The sequence below is a fragment of the Balaenoptera musculus genome, chromosome 9 (genome assembly GCF_009873245.2).
Source record: "Balaenoptera musculus isolate JJ_BM4_2016_0621 chromosome 9, mBalMus1.pri.v3, whole genome shotgun sequence".
Lineage (NCBI taxonomy): Eukaryota > Metazoa > Chordata > Mammalia > Artiodactyla > Balaenopteridae > Balaenoptera > Balaenoptera musculus.
In genome coordinates, this window is record NC_045793.1 from 91,298,190 (window position 1) to 91,321,002 (window position 22,813).

The 22,813-nt window shown below is 39.1% G+C and overlaps 1 protein-coding gene across 3 annotated transcripts in view; it reads left to right on the forward strand.

Annotated features, from left to right (window-relative positions):
- Positions 1-2,317: 2,317 nt before the first annotated feature.
- HBP1 (HMG-box transcription factor 1) overlaps positions 2,318-22,813 on the forward strand; it is a 30,676-nt gene continuing 10,180 nt past the window's right edge. Inside the window, exons 1-8 of one of the 3 annotated variants that reach the window (XM_036862986.1) lie at positions 2,318-2,361; positions 11,416-11,599; positions 13,742-13,970; positions 16,810-16,948; positions 17,471-17,582; positions 17,671-17,783; positions 20,231-20,387; positions 21,074-21,218. In XM_036862986.1, coding sequence (XP_036718881.1) covers positions 2,347-2,361; positions 11,416-11,599; positions 13,742-13,970; positions 16,810-16,948; positions 17,471-17,582; positions 17,671-17,783; positions 20,231-20,387; positions 21,074-21,218 — 1,094 coding nt within the window. In that variant the 5' untranslated portion in view covers positions 2,318-2,346. Of the gene's footprint in view, positions 2,362-2,409; positions 2,519-9,271; positions 9,292-11,415; positions 11,600-13,741; positions 13,971-16,809; positions 16,949-17,470; positions 17,583-17,670; positions 17,784-20,230; positions 20,388-21,073; positions 21,219-22,813 lie in introns of those variants that run through there. The other 2 variants (XM_036862989.1, XM_036862988.1) reach the window with 2 other exon arrangements.

Consider the following 22,813-nt stretch of genomic DNA (forward strand, 5'->3'; position numbering starts at 1 on the left):
CAACCAATAGTAGGAACTAAATAAATACTTTTGAATGAATGGATGGAAAAACCTTTACAGGGCTATTAAAAGATAATCATTTCTAATAATGTACAATAGCTTGATCTGTAGGTGAAGTTATTCTTCCCACCTTCTGTAGGTGAAGTTATTCTTCCCATCATCCCATTTATTCCACAAATAAAAATATCTCCACTAAGGCTTTTAGTAAACGCTTTCAATTAAAAAACCTTTTAAAATAAGTTAAGGTTCAGCCAAAAGTAGATCTCATGGTTTATACAGTGAAGGGGAGAAAGGAGTGGCACCAGCTCTTGAGAGTTCATTTTTGGGGGAGGGAAAGCTTTTTAGTTTCCTGGAGAGCGTTACTCATAAATAGCTCAGATTTTAGTTTTCAGTGATCAGGTGAATTCCATGGATTTTTCTTTCTGTCAAGAAATTAAACACTGGAGTACATATTTTCAATTTTTCAATTCTGGGGCACAATGACCCTCCACCGTTAAAAAAAGGAAGAAAATAAAAATACACAGAATAGCAGGGCCACATTCGAGTCCTGGGGTCACTCCATTAACCTCTGAATGATAGTAAATACAAATCTTGTCCTTTTTACTCAGGGAAAAATTTAGGCATTTTATTGGTCCTCTGAATTACAAAAAAATGTTTGATTACTATTTGTGAATACAGAAAGTGAATCTTTGATCACATGGTAGGGAGGACTATTCCATAATTTCCCTTTAAGGATTCGAACAGGGACTCCCTAAGAGAATTTGGAAACTTGTTTCAATATGGGAAAATTATTTTGGATTTCCAGATTTGTTATGTGGGTTTCAGATAGATTTAAAAATTCAGGAAATGTAGGGGGTTTAAAGGAATAACCAGCTCGGATTTAAGGCTCCTTTCCAAAAGTTTGACTTTATAGATTTCTCACTAATATGTTTCTTGCTCTTAATTTTAAGCATACATATAGTGATCTAAAGACATAAAACCTAAAGCATAGCTTAAATGGCTAAACACTAAGGGTTCAAAGGAAAAAAGGTGAATAATGCCTTTGTAATGGGAATGGTAAAAACATCAATTATAGACTAGGGACTGGACAGCCTTATTTAAAGAGAAGGTAACTATAAAGCCAGAGAAGCCATCCTCCTCGGGTGAGTCAGAGCATCAGTAACTTGAGGAACTCCTAGTGAAAACGAAGTGGGAAGACATTCTTCTTTCATCAATGGGAAGACCTCTGGAGAGGAAAACTGGTTAACAAAAACTCACCAGAGAAATTCAGATAACGATTCACAAATTAAATCAGTTTAAGTCACACATTATACCCCTCTGTATTACCTTAAACAACGAGCAATCTGGTCAATATGGAAAACATCGCTTTGACTTCCCTTAATTCCAAAGTCAATGGTAATCGCCCCTCGCCCCTCCCGCCCCGAGCTTTGTAAATTCTCCAGACCCCGAGCTTCTCTCTCACAGTTCATCCCCAAGCCTCTCGGTGCCTGGCACGTAGCCGGCATTCAAAAAATCTCGGGTGAACTGAACAGAGTTGGCAGAGAAATCTCAAGCTGCTGTCCCGGGAGGGGCGAGGCCAGGCTCAGGATAAAAGAATGCTAATAAGTCTTCCCACTGGAGCCCAGCACCACCTTTATTATCCCCACTATGCCTGGGGCCGTGATTTGTGGGTGACTGGGTCCCCCACGAGGCAGCGTTGCTTCCGCTTGTGCAGTCATCTCCTTCCCCTCGCACTAAAACAATACCTTGGCCTCCTGCCAAACTTTGAGCAGCGAGCGACTCTGGCTGTTTATGGCCCGGAATGGGTGCTGCGAGAGGTTTGGGGCGGCTCTCAAGTGCTAGCAGAGGAAGAGAAGAGGCCGAAGCTCTAAAACACTCACTTCCTCCGCCCCCTCCCTTTTGTCCCAGACACCAAAACAAACGAGCTAATACACGTGTCCCTATGACTCTTGTTTACTATCAAGACTACACTGTGCACGCACTTCTGGGATATGTAGTCCAACCGGTTCCTCCGACGTGCAGTTCCCGAGAGGAACGCAGATAGGCCGAGACTACTAACCCACAATCCATTTCGCGGGCAAAGTTTGGCTCGGGTCCTGGCAGTCTCGGCAGCAATCCAATCCGAAGCGCTCACCCTAGTGATTGACACGCCGTCTTCTCCACTAAACACAACACAAAAGTCAATACAAGCCCGCCCCCCGAGACGGACCACGGTATCACCCAATGGGAAAGGGAAAGGATCGAATGGCAGTTCCACAGACCAATAAGAGGGCGAAGGAGCTAGGAGGAGGCTCAACCTCCGGGGGTTTGAGGGGAGGGGGAAGACGAAGCTTGAAAGACTTGGTAATGGCGACGGGTTTGGTAAGTAGGAAAGTTTCGGTTGAGGACTAAGAGTGGCGGCGGGAGCATTAACGTGCGCCGGGGAAGCCGGCGTCAGTCGGAGAGGGGTACACGAGTTGCTGGTGGTGTTGTCGCGGGCAGGGCGGCCCGCGCCGGGGCTGCCCGCACTTCGCGGCGGGTTTGTTGTCTTTCTGTTCGGGAAGGGGTGGGGGTGGGGAAGGGAGGGGCAGGATCCCGAGGGTATCGGGCAGCCGGGCGAGCTCGGGTCGACGCTCCTCTTCCTCACGGCGGGGGCAGTTAACCGTCCGATATCTGCCCGAGGCGAACCCGCCGGACCGGCGCTTCCCGCAAGCTCAGCTGGGCTTCGCGGCGGCGCGGCCCGTGGGCGTCTCGGGGCGGGGGCTGGGAGGCGTAGGCGAGGACGGCGCTCCGGGGGTGGCGTGGTGGGTGGCCGAGCCGGGTGCGGAGATGGGGCGGGCCTGGGCGGGGGAAGGGGGCCGACGCGGCGCCGGGGCTGCCCCGGAAAGTTTGACTTCAACTCCTTGCGAGTGGGCGGAGGGTCGGAGGTTGGCCCGGGGTGGGCGGCCGGCCGCGGGTGGGGGACTGCAGTGAGGCGCCGCCTCTTTAGGGGCCGAGAGGGGCTCGGGCCGAGCTGGGAAGCTCGCGGAGCCGCTGGGCCCTGGGGCTCATTGTTACGCAGTTCGAATGAATGGGCTCCTTGGCGCCTGCGCGGTGGGGCTGAGCTGAGGGGAAAAACAAGCCTGGAGTCCAGGCTGCGGTCACATGATGGGGGGAGGGGAGGGGAACGCGATGAATGGCGAAAGAGGGTGGGGGATGGACTTGGCGTGAACCGGGAGGCACTGCCTCTGTGTGACCGAGAGCGAGGCTTGGCAGGCGATTCCAGTCTCCGCCGTCCAACCTATACTGCTGCCCCAGGCAGATTAAAACAAAACAAAAAATCCAGGCGAAATCGACAGTCGGGGCCCGGTTTTTGTAGCTGCTTCTAACGCTGCACGCTGTCTAGGGGATTTCACTCTCCGCGGTGCGTTCTACACCATGTAGAGTTCGTTCTTCAGGAGTTTTCAGCAAGAAATTTTTGTAAAAGGAGCTCTGACTGCAGGGAGATACTCAAAGACTCTTTAGCTCTGGGAGCCAGTGATGCTAAGAAGGGAGGAGGGTAAAAGGGAGTTGTGGAGTCCTCCCAACAATTTCGACTAAGCGCTTTAGATTTATTTCCCTCTAACTAGCAATAACAGGTGATTTCCAGCAGTGGTTTTGAAATTAAAGTTACCTTTTGAGAATTAAAATAATTTTAACATTTGTAAATACTTTTCTATTGTTTAACTACTGATAATCATCTACATTTGTGATGTACTTCTAGTTCTTTCAGTCTTTGCTTTTTGTTACTGTTTTTGATATTTTCTGCTTTAGCTTGCTAACGGGAGTGTTAGGGTCAACTGTTGAGTTTCCATGAGTAAACTACTTAGTTCTTGCTGAGCAGGTAATTGTTGACAAAGTTTTAATAAAGTTTGAATTATATTCAAAAGAATTAAATACACTCATTAAGTTTTTGAGCTACTTTATACTTTTGAGGAAGCCATTTAGCCACTTTATAGCGAAGTACTTTAAAACAATAGTTTTTGTTTATTCGAACTTAATATATTATTTATAGAATGAAATTTTGATTTCACTTTCTAGTTTCCATTTTATTTAGTTTCATAAGCCCCATTACCTTTTTCAGCCTGGAAAACTCTTCCCCCTTGTTCACTTCTCAAACTTCTACTGCATACGTTATTTTAAAAGTTAGCTTCTCCCGGGATTTCCCACAATTTCCCATGTTTCACAGTGCCTGCTTCTCAGACTTCAAACATGGTACTGTCGCTTTAAGAGTTGTCTCCTCCACTGTATTTTAATTTCTTTGGACGTTTTCCTCACTATCCAAATGCTCCGTGATGAAGGCAAACGGGCTTTATGAATGAATAAACTGCTAGACCTTGAAGGCCCTTGAGGGAGAATTGCTAGCTGGTCTGCTGTATTTCTGTTTGAAATGAAAATATTAGTACTTTTTTTTGCCATAAATTATGATGTTACTACCATGTTAATGAGACAATACCAGGTATTTTACATGTATTATGTTTTGAGTATGAAGGTGAACATTTATCTAGAATGAGAAAATAAATCACAACAAATTAATTTTATTAAGCTGACAAATACCTTTGTATATCACAAAATTCAGGAAAATGATATTCTTTATTAACAATGATATTCTTGTATATTCTTGTTTATGCCTGACCCATCAATAATAGTCATATACCTTCATATTTTGATCTGCATTTACTTTTGTATTTCATATCATAGTTTACACTGTCATTTTCTATAGACAGAATAGAAAAATAATTTTCTTCTCTAATATAGTTGATTGAATTTTTAGAAGTTATTGTTAGTAGTTTAGAAAAGCTTTTTCCACAAGTTGTTATACATAATGGGAAATTTTTTACGGTTACAATCAAGTTTGGGAAAATAAATTTCATATATGAATTCTTTCATATATGATTTCAAGGTTTTTTCATACAGTGACTCATCTTAAGTACTATGTGAATTGACAGTACTCTTTAACAGGTTTGTGGATAGCTTGTAGTGGTGTATTAGGGGTTTCTGTTATCTTCATCAATTTCAGTATTTTGTGTCAAGTCAGCACAAAATTAATAAGAGCTTATATAGATGTATTTGGCACTGGGCAACTGATAGGTAGGAGAATGCTTTGGAACCAGGTTAGGGTGTGTGATGTATAGTGTCTTATATACTTCCAATAACTATGAAAGGTAGACAGGTGCTGGTCCCATTTAGGAAGAAGAAAACTGAGGCATAGAAGTTAAACTGTTCAGAGTCATATAGATGGTAAGTGATATTCTACAGTAATATATTTTATGGAAAGAATACCACCCACTGTTGGAGTGTGGATTTTTTTTTTTTTTTTTTTTACCTCAGCACTGTGGCAAACTAGAGTTGTAGAAACATTTCTCTAAAATCTTTTGTTTGAAGTTTCATTGAAAATATTCTAAAAGAACTACATTAAGGCCTTCAACTGCTTTTGGTGTAGAAAGTTATGTTTAATATAGTTTGTTATGGAGGCTTATTTTAGCTTGGAATTATGTAATCCATTTTAAATACCACTTCAATTCCTCATGTTAGAGTTATAAAGTAATTGCAGATTACTGTCTCTTCACGTTCTCCCCACAAACAGTTTGAGCTTGTTATAGAAGTTCTTCAGGATTAGGGGAGGGCATGTAGAAGATCCTTTCCTTGATGTCCATAATGAGGATGGAAAGATAAGGAGTCAGGGAAGAATTGGCACTTGAAAATAGTTGAAGTTAGAATGTCTAACTTATGTTGGTCTATCCCTTTTCTCAGTTTCTTTTTTTTTTTTTTTTTTTGAAGAGAAATTGGTCCCATTCAGTCATTAGAGCCCTGTTTTTCTCATCCAGAGTATTATTATGATGTATATATTTTTTCTTGGCTGTGCTGCACGGCATGCGGGATCGTAGTTCCCTGACCCAGGGATCAAACCCGTGCCCCCTGCAGTGGGAGTGCAGAATCTTAACCACTGGACCTCCAGGGAAGTCCTTCCTCATCCAGAATAATACTTTGTTCAGAGCTATTTTGAAGTTTATACAAAATTAGATGAAGTATGTGGAAATGCTTGGCACATAGTAGGCATTTAGTAAAACCTAATTTCCTTCTTTTTCATTCAGTGAGACTTGGCTGTTTTTAGGCATCTCTTCCTCTCCTCTTCCTAAGATTTTGTGGCTATTTACTTCTGAAAGTTTGCAAAACAAATGCAGTAGGGCCTTCTCATCCCCACCCAATAAAATACAAATTTGTAATATTGAACATGACATTTCAAAGTACAACTGCTGGAGAATTTTACTCTTCCTTTTTGAGAATTCACAGATCTAGTGAAGAGTTGACGTGTCCAGAGTTAACTAAAACACAAGATGAGCTATGTCCAATCCTGTAATACCAAAGTGGTATACAAAAGCATGAATGAACAATAGCGTTAGCTCTACCAGGAGAAATTTGAAAGAGAGGCTTGTTTATCATAATGAATATCTAATTGGTGTAATGTATGTGGGGAGTTATTTTTGAGTACGGACTCTTCTGGTGTTCTTTTACGGTATCAGAGGCCTTGTTTCCCCCAAATACTATAGTTTGACAGAAAAGTGAGAGACAAAAAACTTACGTTTGTGTATGGGCTTGAATTTTGGTTTCATGTATTTTATTTAATTCTCACAACAGCCATGTGAGATAAGTAGAGGTACCTTGAGATTAAGCGACCTGTCCCAGGTTACCTGGCTAGCAGGTGAATTTCAAGTCTGTTGACTTGAAGTCTAGGCTCCCGTTTACTGTACAGGAGGTTTACAGAAGGAAAACCTCCACTATCTCAAGACCAAACTTTTGATAGCCTTGAGCAATGAGAGGTGAAAACACACAGAACTCAAGTTCAACAAATATTTATTTGGTCCCTTTTGTTATTTGCTTTGAAACTAAAATGGTTTTTTCCAACTTCATTTAAAGAGTATTGTGATGGGATGTTGGTAGATTTCTAAGACAGAGTGCTGAAGAAATGCTAGAAGTTGCAAGGAGATATGAGTGCAGAGTGAATGGTGACTGGGCACCCGGGACCTGCTGAGGGGGAGAGCAAACCTAGCTGGGAAGAATGAGAAACCAAAGGGCCCTGCAGAGGGAGGGGAGGACACCACAAACTAACTGCAGCTCTGCTTCCTACCGTAAGGAGAGCTCTGAGAAGAGGTATATATGTATAGCGCAACTCTGAATTTCATAATAAAGGGGAAAAGTGAGAAATTTTTCAAGTTTAAGATTGCAACTTGGGCTGACTTATGCTGATCACATCTGTATATGAGGCATGTACAGATGTTCATTTGGAGTTTGAGTCATTAAGTCAGGATAAATTGTGTTCTCTGTACTTAAGATGTTGAAAAGTTTTCTGTGGAAAGAGTTAAAATCTGCTATCTAAACTTAATATTGGCTGTTCCAAGAACTTACACAGAATAACTAGCTCCTCTCACGTTTGGGGCATTACTAAACAAGGAGTCTGCACTGATACTACCAATTACCGTTTCTTTCATGAGGACTTTCTGGCCACACCGCAGGGCATGCGGGATCTTCCCGACCAGGAATTGAACCCGGACCCCCTGCAGTGGAAGCTCAGAATCTTAACCACTGGACCACCAGGGAAGTCCCTCATAAGGACTCTCAAAGGAGGCTGGGAGCGAGTGGCATAGACAGAAATTGGGAATGTGAATATACTCTACTCTTAATACACTCTCCCTTAAATATTTTTTAGATGTTCCTGCATACTCATGTCGTGTTTCAGTATGGTTTTTTAAGTAGACTCAAAAAAATGTTTAAAGTGTGGTTCTGATCATGTTAGACCTCTGTTCAAAAGTATGCAGTGGTTCCCATTGTCTGCTAGTTGCTAATAATAATACTGGCCAGTCTACATTGAGAGTTTGCTCTGTTAGGCACTATTGTAAGCTTTTGACATTTATGAGTTCACTGAGTCTTTACAACAACCTATACAGATGCTTTTATTATTTACATATTACAAACAAGTCATAAAGATTTTAAATAAATTGTCCAGGGCACATAGCTGGCAAGTAGCAAATATAAACTCAGTAGTCTAATTTCAAAGTCCTTATCCTTGTCTACAAAAAACAAACCAACTAACCAGTTTTCCTAAATTAGGATTGAAGATTCTCATCCCAGTCTACCTTTCCAGCCTTAGTATTGATGGATGACCAGGAGACACACAGGCCATCCTGCCTCCTGGCTTCTGTGTTCTTCTGATTTCATCCAGTACTTTGCTAACTCTGTGAGTTTGCTCATGTGAGTTTCTCTCATTGGGAGCCTCCCATCCTTTCTTTTTACCTGTTTATAGCCAAGCTGTGGCTCTGTAGAACTATGGTCATTTGCTTATATCTTTCCACTTAAGTGAAGATTCCTTGAGATTCATGATCAACTGTTCATCAATGCATCTAGTATAGTGCCTTGTACATAATATGTATTAAATAAATGAATATATATATACACACTCACATATATTTAGATAAAAAGGAATGTGGCAATCATTTTTAGCCTGCTGGTTCTCACAACGCACCAGGGGTTCTTTTGAAAGAAAACAAGTAAAAACCAGTGCACCAGGGTTGTACCCCAGACCAAATAAACCACATGCTTCGGAAGGAAGGTGGGGCCTGGGCCTCACTGGTTTGAAGCAGGCGTGGTTCTGTGTGCCACCAGGGTCGAGAATCTCAGATCAAGCTAAGTTTGCTTGGCTTTTGCAATGAGAAGGTGGAGGCTCAGCATCAGGATTTGGCGACTTGCGCTTGAGAAGTCGATTTGTGTTACCACAGCTCCTGTAGCCACCAGTTTTGTAGGAAATTATTTGTTATACCCTAGCAGATTTGCTGTAACTATATCATAAGAGTGTGATTAATCACTACATAATAGCTTGTTCCTACTGGAAAAGTGTTCATTTGTTGGGAATGCTTCAGACATCTTTTAGATAAACTGTTATTTGCTTAAGGTAGTGGTATGGTCTGTGACCTTTTATTGAGATGTGTTGGATAACTTGTCAGATTTCCCAGGGAGGAAATTACCGAAGCTGAATAGCTAGTTGTCTGGTCTCCTGTTGTTAACTGTTTTCAATAACTGTTCTGTTTAGAACATAAAGTGCCCATAGTATGCATAATATTGCCCTATGTCAGTCTAGGGATAAAAAACTTTTTTTTTTTAAGTCATTTTACATTTTTTTTTTTACTCACTTTGTTTCATTTCATCCTCACAACTGCTCCAGGAAGAAAAGAGCGGGAGTCATTAGCCCTGTTTTCAGATGGAGATATTGAAGCTCAGTCACTTTAGGTCATAGATTTAGTAAGTGATTAAGCTGGTATCAAACCTATGTTTCCTTCCACCTACCCCAGTGCCCTTTTCACTACTCCGTACTACATCTCACAGTCGGTATCGTGTAAGGCTCTAAGTGCCCAAGAAATGGGTAATATTTGAGGAGTACAGGCAGAAAGCATCTGAAATAAAATATTAGAAATAAAGTAAGGCAGTGGGCAGTTTGGCTGTATGTGTCAAAAGCCTTAAGAAGATGTTTAATTGCCATCCAACTACTAATCTGTCTCTGGGAATCTAAAGAAATAACCAAATATAAGCAAATACTTAAAAAAAAAAGAATGTAAATTCACTGTTATTTAGAAGATTGGGAAACCTGGGAACACGTTTAGCAATAGGAGGGATAAATAAATTTTGGTACATCCTGATGATATATATTATTTAACTATTTAAAATAGATCTTTGAAAAAATTAGTGACATAGGAAAATGCTTATGAACTTATGTTAAGGAAAAGGTCTCAACTATTAATATATATAGTATGAAGTATGAAGAAAAATAAATGATTTTATTTAGGTAAAACATAGGTCTGTGCATGAAAAAGAGATTGGATTGTAAGATAATACATCAAAATGTCATAGTATCTAACTCGGGTTGGTGGGGTTAGAAATAATTATTACAGGGGCTTCCCTGCTGGTGCAGTGGTTAAGAATCTGCCTGCCAATGCAGGGGACACAGGTTCGAGCCCTGGTCCGGGAAGATCCCACATGCCACAGAGCAGCTAAGTCCGTGTGCCACAACTACCGAAGCCTGCGTGCCTAGAGCCTGTGCTCCGCAACAAGAGAAGCCACCACAATGAGAAGCCCGCTCGCTGCAACTAGAGAAAGCCCACGCTCAGCAACGAAGACCCAATGCAGCCATAAATAAATAAATAAATAAATAATAAATAAATAAAATTTTTAAAAGAGAGATAATTATTATATTCCTTTTTTTTTTTAAGAAAAGCTTTTTTCATTTTTTTTCCACAGTGGTCATATATTTTATAGTCAGGATAACATTTCATAATTTAAAAGTTCATGGGGAAATGCCTTCGTAGAAAAAAATCTGTCAGTGTTTGTCGGTGATTATGACATGGCTTAGAAAGCTCTGGTATAAATGTCTTTTCACTGCATTTTTTGATCAGCCTGGGCTAGGGTACCTGACTTCTACGGTACTTTTTTTTTTTTTTTGGTCACACCACGGGATCTTAGTTCTCTGACCAGGGATCGAACTCGGGCCTCGGCTAACCCCGGTAGTAGTTAGCGCCATGTCCAAACCACTCGACTGCCAGGGAGTTCCCGACTTTTGGTGACTTTTAACAGCAGTATATTCTGTTTTATTTTGAGAAAAAAAAACTATATATGTATTTCATATTAACTCATTAGAACTTTTTAAAAATGAGATTTGGAGTAGAGCCTGAGAAATCAGGAAATCTTGCTGCTTCTGTCACCCATGTTAAATAACTAATTTGATCATCGTCCAAAGGCAAGAGTGTAAAAGGTATAACCACATTTTATATTATTCATCTTTGTAAAAATTGTAGCCGATTCAGAAGGTCAGGTATCTTTTTAGTATGGTTAGGTCCCAAATTCTCATTAAGAAAACATTTTTATTTTTATAAGAAGTATATAGTATATGGCCATTTTAAGAAACTCTTTTCTATTTTATTTTTTTGTCTGTTTTGTTTTTTGTGTTTTCTTTTGGCCCTGCCACGCAGCATGAGGGATTTTAGTTCCCTGGCCAGGGATCGAACCCACGACCACTGCAGTGGAAAGCCCAGAGTCTTAACCACTGGACTGCCGGGGAAGTCCCAAGAAACTCTTTTTAAAATATTTGTTAGAGACTGTAATTTTAGCTTTGTTAAACTTGTTCACTTTCAGAAGATGAGAAAACAAAATAATGAACACAGTTGATAAATACTAGAGAAATTAAAATAGAATCTTCCAAAAAATGTGCAAAATAGAATAGACCTTCAGTCATCCATGTCTAAAGGTTTTGAGGGGGATACAGATAGCAATGTGTGATTAAAGATACAACATTGTGATGTCTCTGATTGATTTGATACTTACATTATTTCCAAATCACATGACTTGACGTTTTTCTCTTATATTATTTTTAAGTCGGAGCACCATAACATGGTGTGGGAAGTGAAGACAAACCAGGTGCCTAATGCAGTACAGAAACTCCTGCTAGTAATGGACAAGAGAGCTTCAGGAATGAATGACTCATTGGAGTTGCTGCAGTGTAATGAAAATTTGCCATCCTCACCTGGATACAACTCTTGTGATGAGCACATGGAGCTTGGTAAACAAAATTAAGTTTTTAGGAAGCTCACTGAGATTCAGATTAATTTTCATGTTTAGCTAGCTTTTCCACCTACCTTGAACTGATAAAAAGTATGTCAAGTTTTTGTACATTAGGAGTTTTCAGTGTTCTCTTATTATTGCTTGTGAGGTATTACTTAAAACCAACCTAACTTGGGGCTATTTTTGGTTATCATAGAGACTCATTTACAAATTTTCAAACTAAACTGCCTTTGTGGATAAAGATGAGCCTTTGACCACCTTATGAAAACCTTGCTGTGTGGCTTTTCAAAAGATGTTACTTTTGAAATATCCATGTGAGCTCAGCAAATTATGCTGGCCACTATTCACGCCTGGTTTGTTGGTATGATGGGGAAATTACAGTGGACCCTTGAAATTTGAGGATCTGACATTTGTGATTATCACTGCTGCTGAGCTACTCCAAAGATACGTGATCTATAGAAGTGTGTAGGTTTGCTGAGGTATGACTTTGAATTGTATTGCTTTGAGGTCGCTGTTGAAGACAGTGAACAGGTGATGAGTGATCTTGGCTTGCTGCCCACTTTTCATCTTGGCTTTGTCCCCATTTAATGTGCATTTTTCTCTGATGTTCCCGAAAACCTGAGATGTGAGTGTCCTCATTTTATAAATGATGATGAAGTAGAGGAGGTTATATGCTGGAGTCTTCTTTGGGAATTTGGAGATCTTAAAGGTGTTGGGACATAACCTGTTTGAATGCTGAGAGATTGCTGGGCCCGAATATTCATTGAGGAGTGGTTACTATTGAGCAAGAAGCCCCAGTTCAATCAGGTAGTTGATTCCTCCATTGTCACACTTTAGGTTTCAGGAGGAAATCAGGAACCTAGGCCTCAGGGGGTCAAAAACTTGTACCACCCCTCATGACTTCAGTTTAAAAGTAGTTTCCTTAACTTGAAAGACAGAAATGAACCCTTTACAGTAAATAAAGATAGTCAAAGAACAGTGTTGGCAGTGAGGGAAGGGAAACAGCTCCACCACCATGAGAATTACAGAGTGGAATTATCATAAGTTGGTGTGATATTTTAGCTGCTCTGTGAAGGGGGGGATACCTTCTAGTCACTTTTATGAATGGATGTCTTGAATCCGTACTTGTAAGACATTTCTGTTTTAGTGAGCTATTCTGGGATATTCCCCTAAATAGGAATTAGGAGTATGTACTTTTATAGTGACAGTTCAGGAGAACTCTCAACACTAGAAGAGTTTCTTGACTTACATATTGAAGAGACCCAGTGGATCTGTAGAGTTTGTAGGTATGTGTTTCAAAGAGGGTTGTTTTGGTTGTTGTTTCTCTTTTTCTTTTTTAAGGCCTGCAAGACGCTTTTTCTCCCCTCCTTTTTTTTTCTTTTTTTTAATTCAATTTTTTAGAATTCAGTCTATCTTACAGTGTTCATAGCCTTGGCATGTACATGAGTGGTCCTTGGGTACTATTTCTAGTTTTCTTTCTTGGGTAGCTGAGAGTCCGTCATGAACTACCTTTCGGGAACACACTTTCTGGAAAAAATAATGAATATTACTGAGTTCAGACTTTCTCATTAAAAAGAAATAATTTAGCATAGATAAAGTCTAACAAGTAGTACCTGAAAATATATAATATGATCTAGGTTTCATCTTTGAAAATTGTTGTTTTCATTTATTGCAGTAATCTTGTTGAACAGGTTCAAGTGTGTGAACAATAAGTACATCTGTGTACCCATAAAACGCCTTTTTCCTCATTAACATGTTAACATAAAAATGTCTCAGTGGTGTATGGATTATTCCCAGGTGAGCTATAAAAAACTGGGGGGAAAGTCAGAAAACACAAACAGAACAGTTGGTGAACAGTTGTGGTAGTTACATGGTTTGAGTAGTGAAGTCATTAATCCATTTACATGCACTAGGTTTACTTTTCTGTCAGACTCTGTTGGCCCTTAAATGTATAAGATGTCATTTTTTTTTTTTTTTCAGTTGAAACTTGTTTTCATTCAAGAAAACATTTTGAGTTTATACTTTTCCTCTCACAAAATTAATTAGCTAAATTTGAGGACCTCTCTTCCAACTGTGATTGTAGAATTGTTCCCTGTATTAGTAATTTCCTTCTTATAATCTTGAGTGTGCTTATTTGCAGATGATCTTCCTGAACTTCAGGCTGTTCAGAGTGATCCTGCTCAATCTGCCATATACCAGCTAAGTTCAGATGTGTCACATCAAGAATATCCAAGACCTTCTTGGAACCAAAATACCTCAGAAATATCAGAAAACACTTACCGTGAAAATGAGGTGGATTGGCTAACAGAATTAGCAAATATCGCCACCAGCCCACAAAGCCCACTTATGCAGTGCTCATTTTACAACAGGTGGGAACGTTGGCTGTATTTTAATTGAAAACTTTTATCATTACAAAATGCTTTTTTTTTCTAGTTTTAAAAGTAATAATGCTGTTGACCATCTCATGAGTGGTTTATCAAAGTCATTAGAATTAAGCTCTTTGTCTTAAAATAATCAGAGAGCTGTTTCACCCAATGTCATGATTTCATATTTTGAGAATTAGATAAAAGTGATATGAGAACAGCAGAGTCAAAAATATTTGTAAATGGTTTAAAGTCATAAAAAAATACATCAGACCAAGAATACTTTTATTATATATTTCTACTTAGATGAAAATTATATTTGTCTAAAGAATCATAATTAAAATAGACATATTTTAAACTTTTATCAACCTTGAGTTTGGTTCCTTTTGGTCTAGGTTTATTTTTTTCCACAGTGTATGTGGCCTTATGTTATTTATATGTTTGCTAATATTAAAATGTTGAACTTAGAAAAGTAGACTCCTATTGGTAGAAACCACTGTTTCATATACCCAGACCAGAGTTTAAGAAAATGAATTAATGGTGCTATGAAATTATGGAAGCTTCCAACTAATATTCCTAGAGAGACTTAAATGGATAATATTTTATTAATTATCCCCCAGATTATAAAATTGGCTATGTAAAAAGACATAGGTAAATATGATAGTTTGTAGGGAAGAGAAATACCCAGGTTTGCACTCATGTGGGTGGGTAGACCAGAGTCCATAATAGGTGATGTAGGAATAACTGAATTTTGGTAGTGTTCCTAAGTTAGTATAGTTCTTTGCTGAAGAATAAACTTGTTAGGTGTGAAGCCCAGCAAGTTACACTGTTTTTCTTCTATTCAGCAAGGTAATTGGTTTTGATTAGAGCAAATTCAATTTAATTAACTTCAGTTTAATCCATGAAGAGTTCCACAGGAATGAAAAGTTGCCTTTCAAAGTATTCCTTTATTGTCCCAGTTTTCATTGTAATCTTAATAGTCAAAAAGTGAAAAATTGTTTCACAATTAAAAAAAAAAACCCTGATTTTACTATTGGACTTTCTTTTTTCCCCAATTTTAGAGATAGTACTTTTCATTTTTCACAGTAAACTCATGAGGATTAATAATTTAGTTCATGGAAAGTTGAGTAAAACCCTCAGAAGAAAATTAATGTTAAAAAAAAAAAACAAGTAAAGGAGTAGCTCCCTAAAGATGTAGATTACTCTCTGCTGCATTTTCTATGCTTCCCTTCTTCCTAGGGAACAAGACCAAAAGTCACGCTCTGCTGTCTTGCCTGCCTTCTAACACAGTCAGTGGCTGTTCTTGTGACTTCTTGTAGAGTGTTAAACTGTGTTAGTTATTGAACTTGGGATGCCTGATGTTGTAACTGTACAGTACCAAGGGGTTGAGGACAGGTAAAATTTATATTATCCCTGCATAGATAGAGGGATGAAGAGACCATGGTGTTAGTAATTCAGACACATGCAGCATATTAATTTTTACAGAACATTTAGGCCATATATATTTTAGAACATTACATTGTTACTTCTCTTTTAAATGGTTACACAGAAGAACTGATAAACTCATTTTCTTTTACTAGTCACGAAGACAGAAATGAGCTTAAGGAATTTTTAGCAGTTTGGCCATTCTCTTATACTTCATAAAGATGTAAATGTGTAATAAAAGGAAGAAATTGGGCAAAGATGAAATATTAAGTACTTGTATTTTGAAATCCAAAGTTGATTGGAGAGTAAGCTAAAAATGCATGGAAATTTGAGGGCTTTTTACTTAAGAAGTGTTATGAACATGAAAGCAACGTACGGTTTTATATATAGATCCTCATTTAAAAATTAATTTCTGCGAAGGTATAATAAAAAATGTTAATTAAGTTTAAAAAAATGAGGGCTAATCAGATTTCTCAGAGAATAAGGGAAGAATTGGAAAGTAAGATGTCCCTCCTCTTTTTAGAAAGAGGATTAGTACAGACATGTGTAAACATTTTTCTGTTAAGGACCAAATCCTTAGTTGGCATCTCAGAGAATTGTCCTGATTTGGGACCTTCAGATTTACTTCTTAGACCCTGAAATTTTCCTTTCTGCTGCTTTCCAAACTCCCGAGTCAGTATACCTTACTGGTCATCCTTTATGGGCTTGCTGCTTACTGTTACCCCTCTTACATGTTTGTGGGGGAAGGATCTTAGTGTGTTCTGGGGAGCCCCGTGTACTCTGAAGGGAGCATTGCCTGGTAAAGAGACTTTTGACAGGAAAGCGGGGCAAGAGGTAACTTACTTTTTAAGGTGATCCTGGGGGCAGAAGTAACTGGCTTTATGTGTAGATGCTTTGCAAATAGGCTGTTTTCTACTATAAAAAGTTTAAACGTTTTAGCTTCAGGTAGTTCACTGTGTCTGCCCAGTGATACAGGTGGTTGGTAGGTAAAGAGTTCCGTGTTGGTCATGTTGAGCTTGGAGGGCCGAGATTTGGTGACCACATCACAGTAGGAGAGAGAAAGGGATCGGGAGCCCTGCATAAAGGGGCATCATCCTTCATGAATGAAACTGCACACTTGTATGTACTTAGTGATATAAAAATGAGTGAATGAGTAAATGAAACAGTAATTTGGAATTTAAAGTATATTATCTAATCTGAAAACAGTGTTTAAAATGTGTGAAGAGGGTTTGGGGAAGATGTTAAGGAACAACATACAACATAGATGAACAACATAGATGAAACCCTGATGGCTTTATTAGTGTTTCCCATAGGTGTCTTATATGTAATAACATTGGTGTTATGAATATGAAGTTCACCAAAAGGAAAGCTTTACTTTAAGGACCTTTGCTTTGTGCTTAAAACGGTTTCTTTATTTTAGATCATCTCCTGTACACATCATAGCTACTAGCAAAAGTTTACATTCCTATGCGCGCCCTCCACCGGTGTCCTCTTCTAAGGGTGAGCCAGCCTTCCCTCATCACCACTGGAAGGAGCAAACGCCAGTCAGACACGAAAGGGTAAGTTTATTCATGAGGTTAAACTTCATGAAATTCGTACAGCAGCTGAAAGACATTAACTTTCCCTCTCTAAGCAATTCTCCTGAAGCACATGCAGATGGGAAATAGTCTCGCTCGCTGTTCTCCTACTGATCTGGATTCAGTTTTATGTACAGCTCTATTAACTGTTAGGAAAGTTTGTTACCAGTGGGAACATGCATTTAACTAAAACTTCCCAGAACTTCAGTTTTCAAAGGCGATTTTTTCCCCTAAGTTTAGAATGATTAAGTTATCCACTAATAAGAAAGTCTGGGGACTTCCCTGGCCATCCAGTGGTTAAGACTGTGCCTCCAGTGCAGGGGGCCTGGGTTCGATCTCTGGTCAGGGAGCTAGATCCGGCATGCCACAACTAAGACCCGGCATAGCTAGCTAGCTAGCTAGGTAGGTAGATAGATTAGATAGATAGATAGTCTGAAGACACAAATTAACAAAATACATCTTACAGAAAAAAAACCTAGAAAATTTGTAATATTTTTTCTACAGGCAAACAGTGAGTCAGAATCTGGCATTTTCTGCATGTCCTCCCTCTCGGATGATGACGACTTGGGGTGGTGCAATTCCTGGCCTTCGACTGCTTGGCACTGTTTTTTGAAAGGTAAAAAATGCTTGAATTCTTTACAGTTTACTTGTGTAGCAAGCACACTAGTCACATATCTAATACTTGTTTTTTACTTAAACTGTAGGCACACGACTGTGTTTTCATAAGGGAAGCAATAAGGAATGGCAGGATGTGGAAGATTTTGCTAGAACTGAAGGCTGCGATAATGAGGAAGATCTCCAGATGGGCACTCACAAGGTTGATTTAAAATTCTTCAAACTTTTCCAAGTCTTTCAAAAGGGAACATAGGTTTATTATTAATCTACAGGTGTATCCTCCCATTTGCTTCCATGTTTAAATGACATTTTACATTTTGGGAGGAGCTTTTGTGACTACTCTGTTGCTTAGCCTGATGGAGAGGAGCAGTGACTTTAGGTTTTACCTTTATAATGAAGCTTGTTAGATGGGAAAAAGAGTGTATTTCGTAGCACTTTTTACACATTTTATTTTGGGGAAAATTAAACTGGCATTAAACACAAAATGAATAAATAAGCAAACCAAAGCCTTATCTTAGGTAATCTACAAAGTGGTTAATTCTCCTATGGATAAGTGAGAATTGATTGAGTTACTTTTAAAATGACCCATTAAAATGCTGGTATTTTCTAAGTCGATAAGCAAAGGCAGTAGTGGGCAGCAGTAGCATAAATGTTGGATGAAACCTTTATCTTTGAAATCTTCAATTTCTCCATCTCCACTGTGGGCAGAGAAATTGGGCATGTGAAGTGTGCTTGTGTAAAATTCCTGTTTTGCTCCTGCTGTCCCCTACTAGTGAGTTTCTTGAGAACAGCAGTCCTGACTTGGCTGCCTTCAGTCTCCCCTTCTTGCTGTAAGCATTACATAGTGAAGTTCACCGTAGTCCGACTTCAGCCTCTGCTGCTCTACTAAAATTGTCTCAAAGGTTACTAGCTTTATTTTGATTTCTAAAGAGACTTCTGCTTGTTCTTTTTGACATTTCTGCAGTGTTTGACATAGTGGATTGTCTTCCCTTGATTTGCGTAGCATGGCAGTGCCCTGCTTCTCCTTCTGATGTCTTGTCTGTTTTCGACTGGTGGCTTGTCTGCCCATGATGTTGAATGTTAATAAGGTTCTACCCTTCCTCACTTTCTTCACCACTTTTTCTCTGATGATAATGTCGACAGCAGCTCTTTGGTGGCCCGTGGAAACTGCTTTGGTCTTGGAGTCAGGAAAGCTGGGCTCTTTCTAGCTCTGCCAGCAGCTATTTGCATGACTGGCCTTGGGCAGTCTATCAGCCCCACTGGGTGTTGCCTTCCTGATCTGTAAGATGGAACTGGGATTAGCTTTAAGTTCTTATAGCTCTTAAGAATTAGAAGATTCTGTAATCTAGTTATTAGTGTAGCCAACACTGGATTCACCTTTTTCTTCCCCATCCAGGTCCATTTTTCCCCTTTTAAGAGTATTACTACCCTTTCTTGATTGCCAGATGCAAGACCTTTCTTTCTTTCTTTTCTTTCTTTTTTTTTTTAATATTTATGTATTTATTTCGCTGTGTTGCAGCACGTGTGCTCTTCGTTGCATCGCGCGGGCTTCTCTCTAGTTGTGGCGCGTGGGCTCCAGAGCGTGCGCGCTTAGTTGCCCCGTGGCATGTGGGATCTTAGTTCCCCGACCAGGGATTGAACGTGTGTCCCCTGCATTGGAAGGCAGATTCATAACCACTGGACCACCAGGGAAGTCCTCAAAACCATTTCTTGATTGCTTCATTCAAAACATGAATGAAGTTGACTGTTTCCTCTCTTTGTATTCAGTTGATCCATTCTGTTTCCTTAAAGATTTTTTACATTTATCCTTTTCTTTCATTAGTTACTTTGACTGGACACTGTAGCTAGCTGTTGGCATGTCTGTCTCCTTCGTTTTTCTGTGAATTTAAGGGTAGGGATCATGTGTTTTCAGAGCCTAGCACCTGGCATGTACTAAGTGCTCAATAAATATTGGTTGAATTTAAATTCAGCCCGGTTCTACCACCACTGCACTTGTCAGTTCAAGACTGTAATGGGGTTCTCTCGTTATATCTTCAAATTGAATATTAGAGGTACCTTTTATCTGTCGTCTTTGTCATCACCTTAAAATCAACAATTATATTAATAAAAATATTTTCATTGACTTCCCAATACCTTCTCAAAGGAAAGTTTAAGCACTTTGCCTGTCTTTAAGATCCCTTTACTTACTTACTTACTAACTGGGCCCTCCTTTGCAGTCTTATTTGCCCCAACTCTGAACTAATCTTGTATTTTTAGCAGATGCTCAGCACTCTACAAAGAAGTTATTAGTCACAACTATTCCTGGTGTAAGGCATGTTCTTGTACCTTTCTAAATTGCGTTCTTCTTTTAGATTCCAGTTCAAATGGGAATCGAAACCTCTCCCCCCAATCTTTTTCTCTTGGAGTTAATATCTCCCTTTATTAAACTCCATTAGCATTATTTGTACTTGGATTGAAGCACTTACTCCAGTCGGCTTTATATTGTAGTAATATCTGCCTTTCTTCGCTACTGGGTTGAAAGCTCCTTAATGGCAAGGATCCTGTCTTGTTTATTTTTACCTTTTCCACAAAGTCTTACACATAATAGGAACTTCACTCCATGTTGAATTGAACATTGCCAATTTATTTAATCTATGCATGTATTTCCAGGGCTATGGTTCTGATGGTCTAAAGTTGTTATCACATGAAGAAAGTATATCATTTGGCGAGTCTGTACTGAAGTTGACTTTTGATCCTGGTACAGTAGAAGATGGTTTACTTACTGTAGAGTGTAAACTGGACCACCCTTTCTATGTTAAAAATAAAGGTAGGGCTTCAATTTTGAATTTGTAGTAACTTTTTAAAGAAAGCTTCTTAAATCTATAATTATGTCTTGTGGCATAATTCTTTGATGATTAAGAAAAAAATTTTTGAAGGGAAAACTTCTTTCAAACTAGTTAATACTACCATAGGAAATGCCTTATAATAATACCTAATGATGTTTAAATGTCTTAGCAGTAGTCAGGTGGAGCTCTACTTCCTGTGGGTATGAACTTGTAGATTCATGTAGCATACTATAATAAGCTCTCTGTTGTTTTGGTATAGTTTGGGGAATGGAGTATTCTGGTAATTGAATTTTGGTTGAGGCCAAATATGCTTTACACCTGAATCACATTAACACTCTTGTCATACGTAATGATTCAGAGACTATTTCATGGTCTCAATCATCATCATTTATCATTTACTCTCTTGTAGGTCAGTGGAAGTGCTGATTGATAGAATTTGATATATTAGTAAAATGCTGAATTAAACTAGTTTTGGAGGGCTTTTGCATTGTTTAAATAAAACACTTGGATTTGCTTTGTGGCAAAGATACATGACTTGTGTTATAAATCTATCACATACTTTTTATTTTTAAGACTCAGAAGTGACATATCTATCATATAATAAATAATTTGGATGCTTTCTGTCAATCTCCGTCCTTTATATAACAATAGTTTGCTTTAACTTTAGGTTGGTCATCATTTTATCCAAGCTTGACTGTGGTACAGCATGGCATTCCATGTTGTGAAATTCATGTTGGTGATGTATGTCTACCTCCTGGACACCCCGATGCCATTAATTTTGATGATTCAGGTGTTTTTGATACATTTAAAAGGTAATATTGAATTCCTTTTTTTCTCTCTGAAAAAAAATTAAAGTTTACTCTTAATCTCCCTAATGATTGCTGTTTAGGAGGTTAAACCTTTAAAGATCAGAGAATTATAAAAGGACTACTTAGAAGAGGTATATACAGTTGACTCCTGAACAACACAGGGGTTAGGGGAACTGACCCTCTACACAGTCGAAAATCCACATATAACTTACAGCCAGCCCTCTGTGTAGGCAGATTAAACCAACCATGGACTGAGTAGTATTTACTATTGAAAAAAATCCATGTGTAAGTGGACCCATGCAGTTCAAACCCACAGTGTTCAAGGGTCAACTGTATATGAATAAATGAAAAAGTACTCGGTAATTAAAGTAAAATAATAGTTCGAGTTTTTTATTATTAATTTATTTTTGGCTGAGTTGGGTCTTCGTTGCTGCATGCGGACTTTCTCTAGTTGTGGCGAGCAGGGGCTACCCTTCGTGGTGGTGCATGGGCTTCTCATTGTGGTGGCTTCTCTTGTTGCGGAGCACGGGCTCTAGGTGCGCGGGCTCAGTAGTTGTGGCTCGCGGGCTCAGTAGTTGTGGCTTGCGGGCTCTAGAGCGCAGGCTCAGTAGTTGTGGCACACGGGCTCAGTAGTTGTGGTGCACGGGCTTAGTTGCTCCGCGGCATGTGGGATCTTCCCGGACCAGGGCTCGAACCTGTGTCCCCTGCACTGGCAGGCGGATCCTTAACCACTGCACCACCAGGGAAGTCCCTCAAGAGGAGTTTTATGAAGAATGAAATAATGCCATTTGCAGCAACATGGGTGGACCTAGAGATTATCATACTAAGTGGAGTAAGTCAGAGAAAAATACCATATATCATCACTTATATGTGGAATCTAAAAAATGATGCAAATGAACTTATTTACAAAACAGAATTAGACTCACAGAAATAGAAAACAAACTTATAGTTACCTAAGGGGAAGGGGGTAGGGAGGGATAAATTAGGAGTTCGGGATTAACAGATCCTAATATATAAATTGCTATATACATAATAGATAAACAACAAGGTCCTGCTGTATAGTACAGGGACGTATGTAATAAACTATAAAGGATAGGAATCTGAAGAAGAATATGTATATTATATATATATAACTGAATCGCCTTGCTGTATACCAATAACTAACACAATATTGTAAATCAACTATACTTCAAAAAAAGACTTTTACATGGAGTAGTGATGTAGGAAAAGTGACTTCATAAAACATTTAAGATTAGATTAGGAAAATACCACATATGTCTAGGAATTAAATAGATCATCTTTGATAGTTAAGAAAAAAAAATTTGCTAAATCTGGCCAGTTGTTTTGAACCAGACCATAAGTCTGTTAATTGTATTTTTTTTTTTTTTTTTAGTTAACTGTGTCTTCGTTTACTATTCATTTTGACCAAGGGCATTAGTTGCATGGATTAAAAATTGTAAAAACAGCAAAAAGTTGACATTTGGAAAGACTTAAAAGGAAAGTGATTTTTCCTGAGATCACCCTATTAGTTAGTGGTAGAATAGGACAAGAACCCATGTGTGCTGACATTCAAGAAAGTTGACCAACTGTCTGAATTT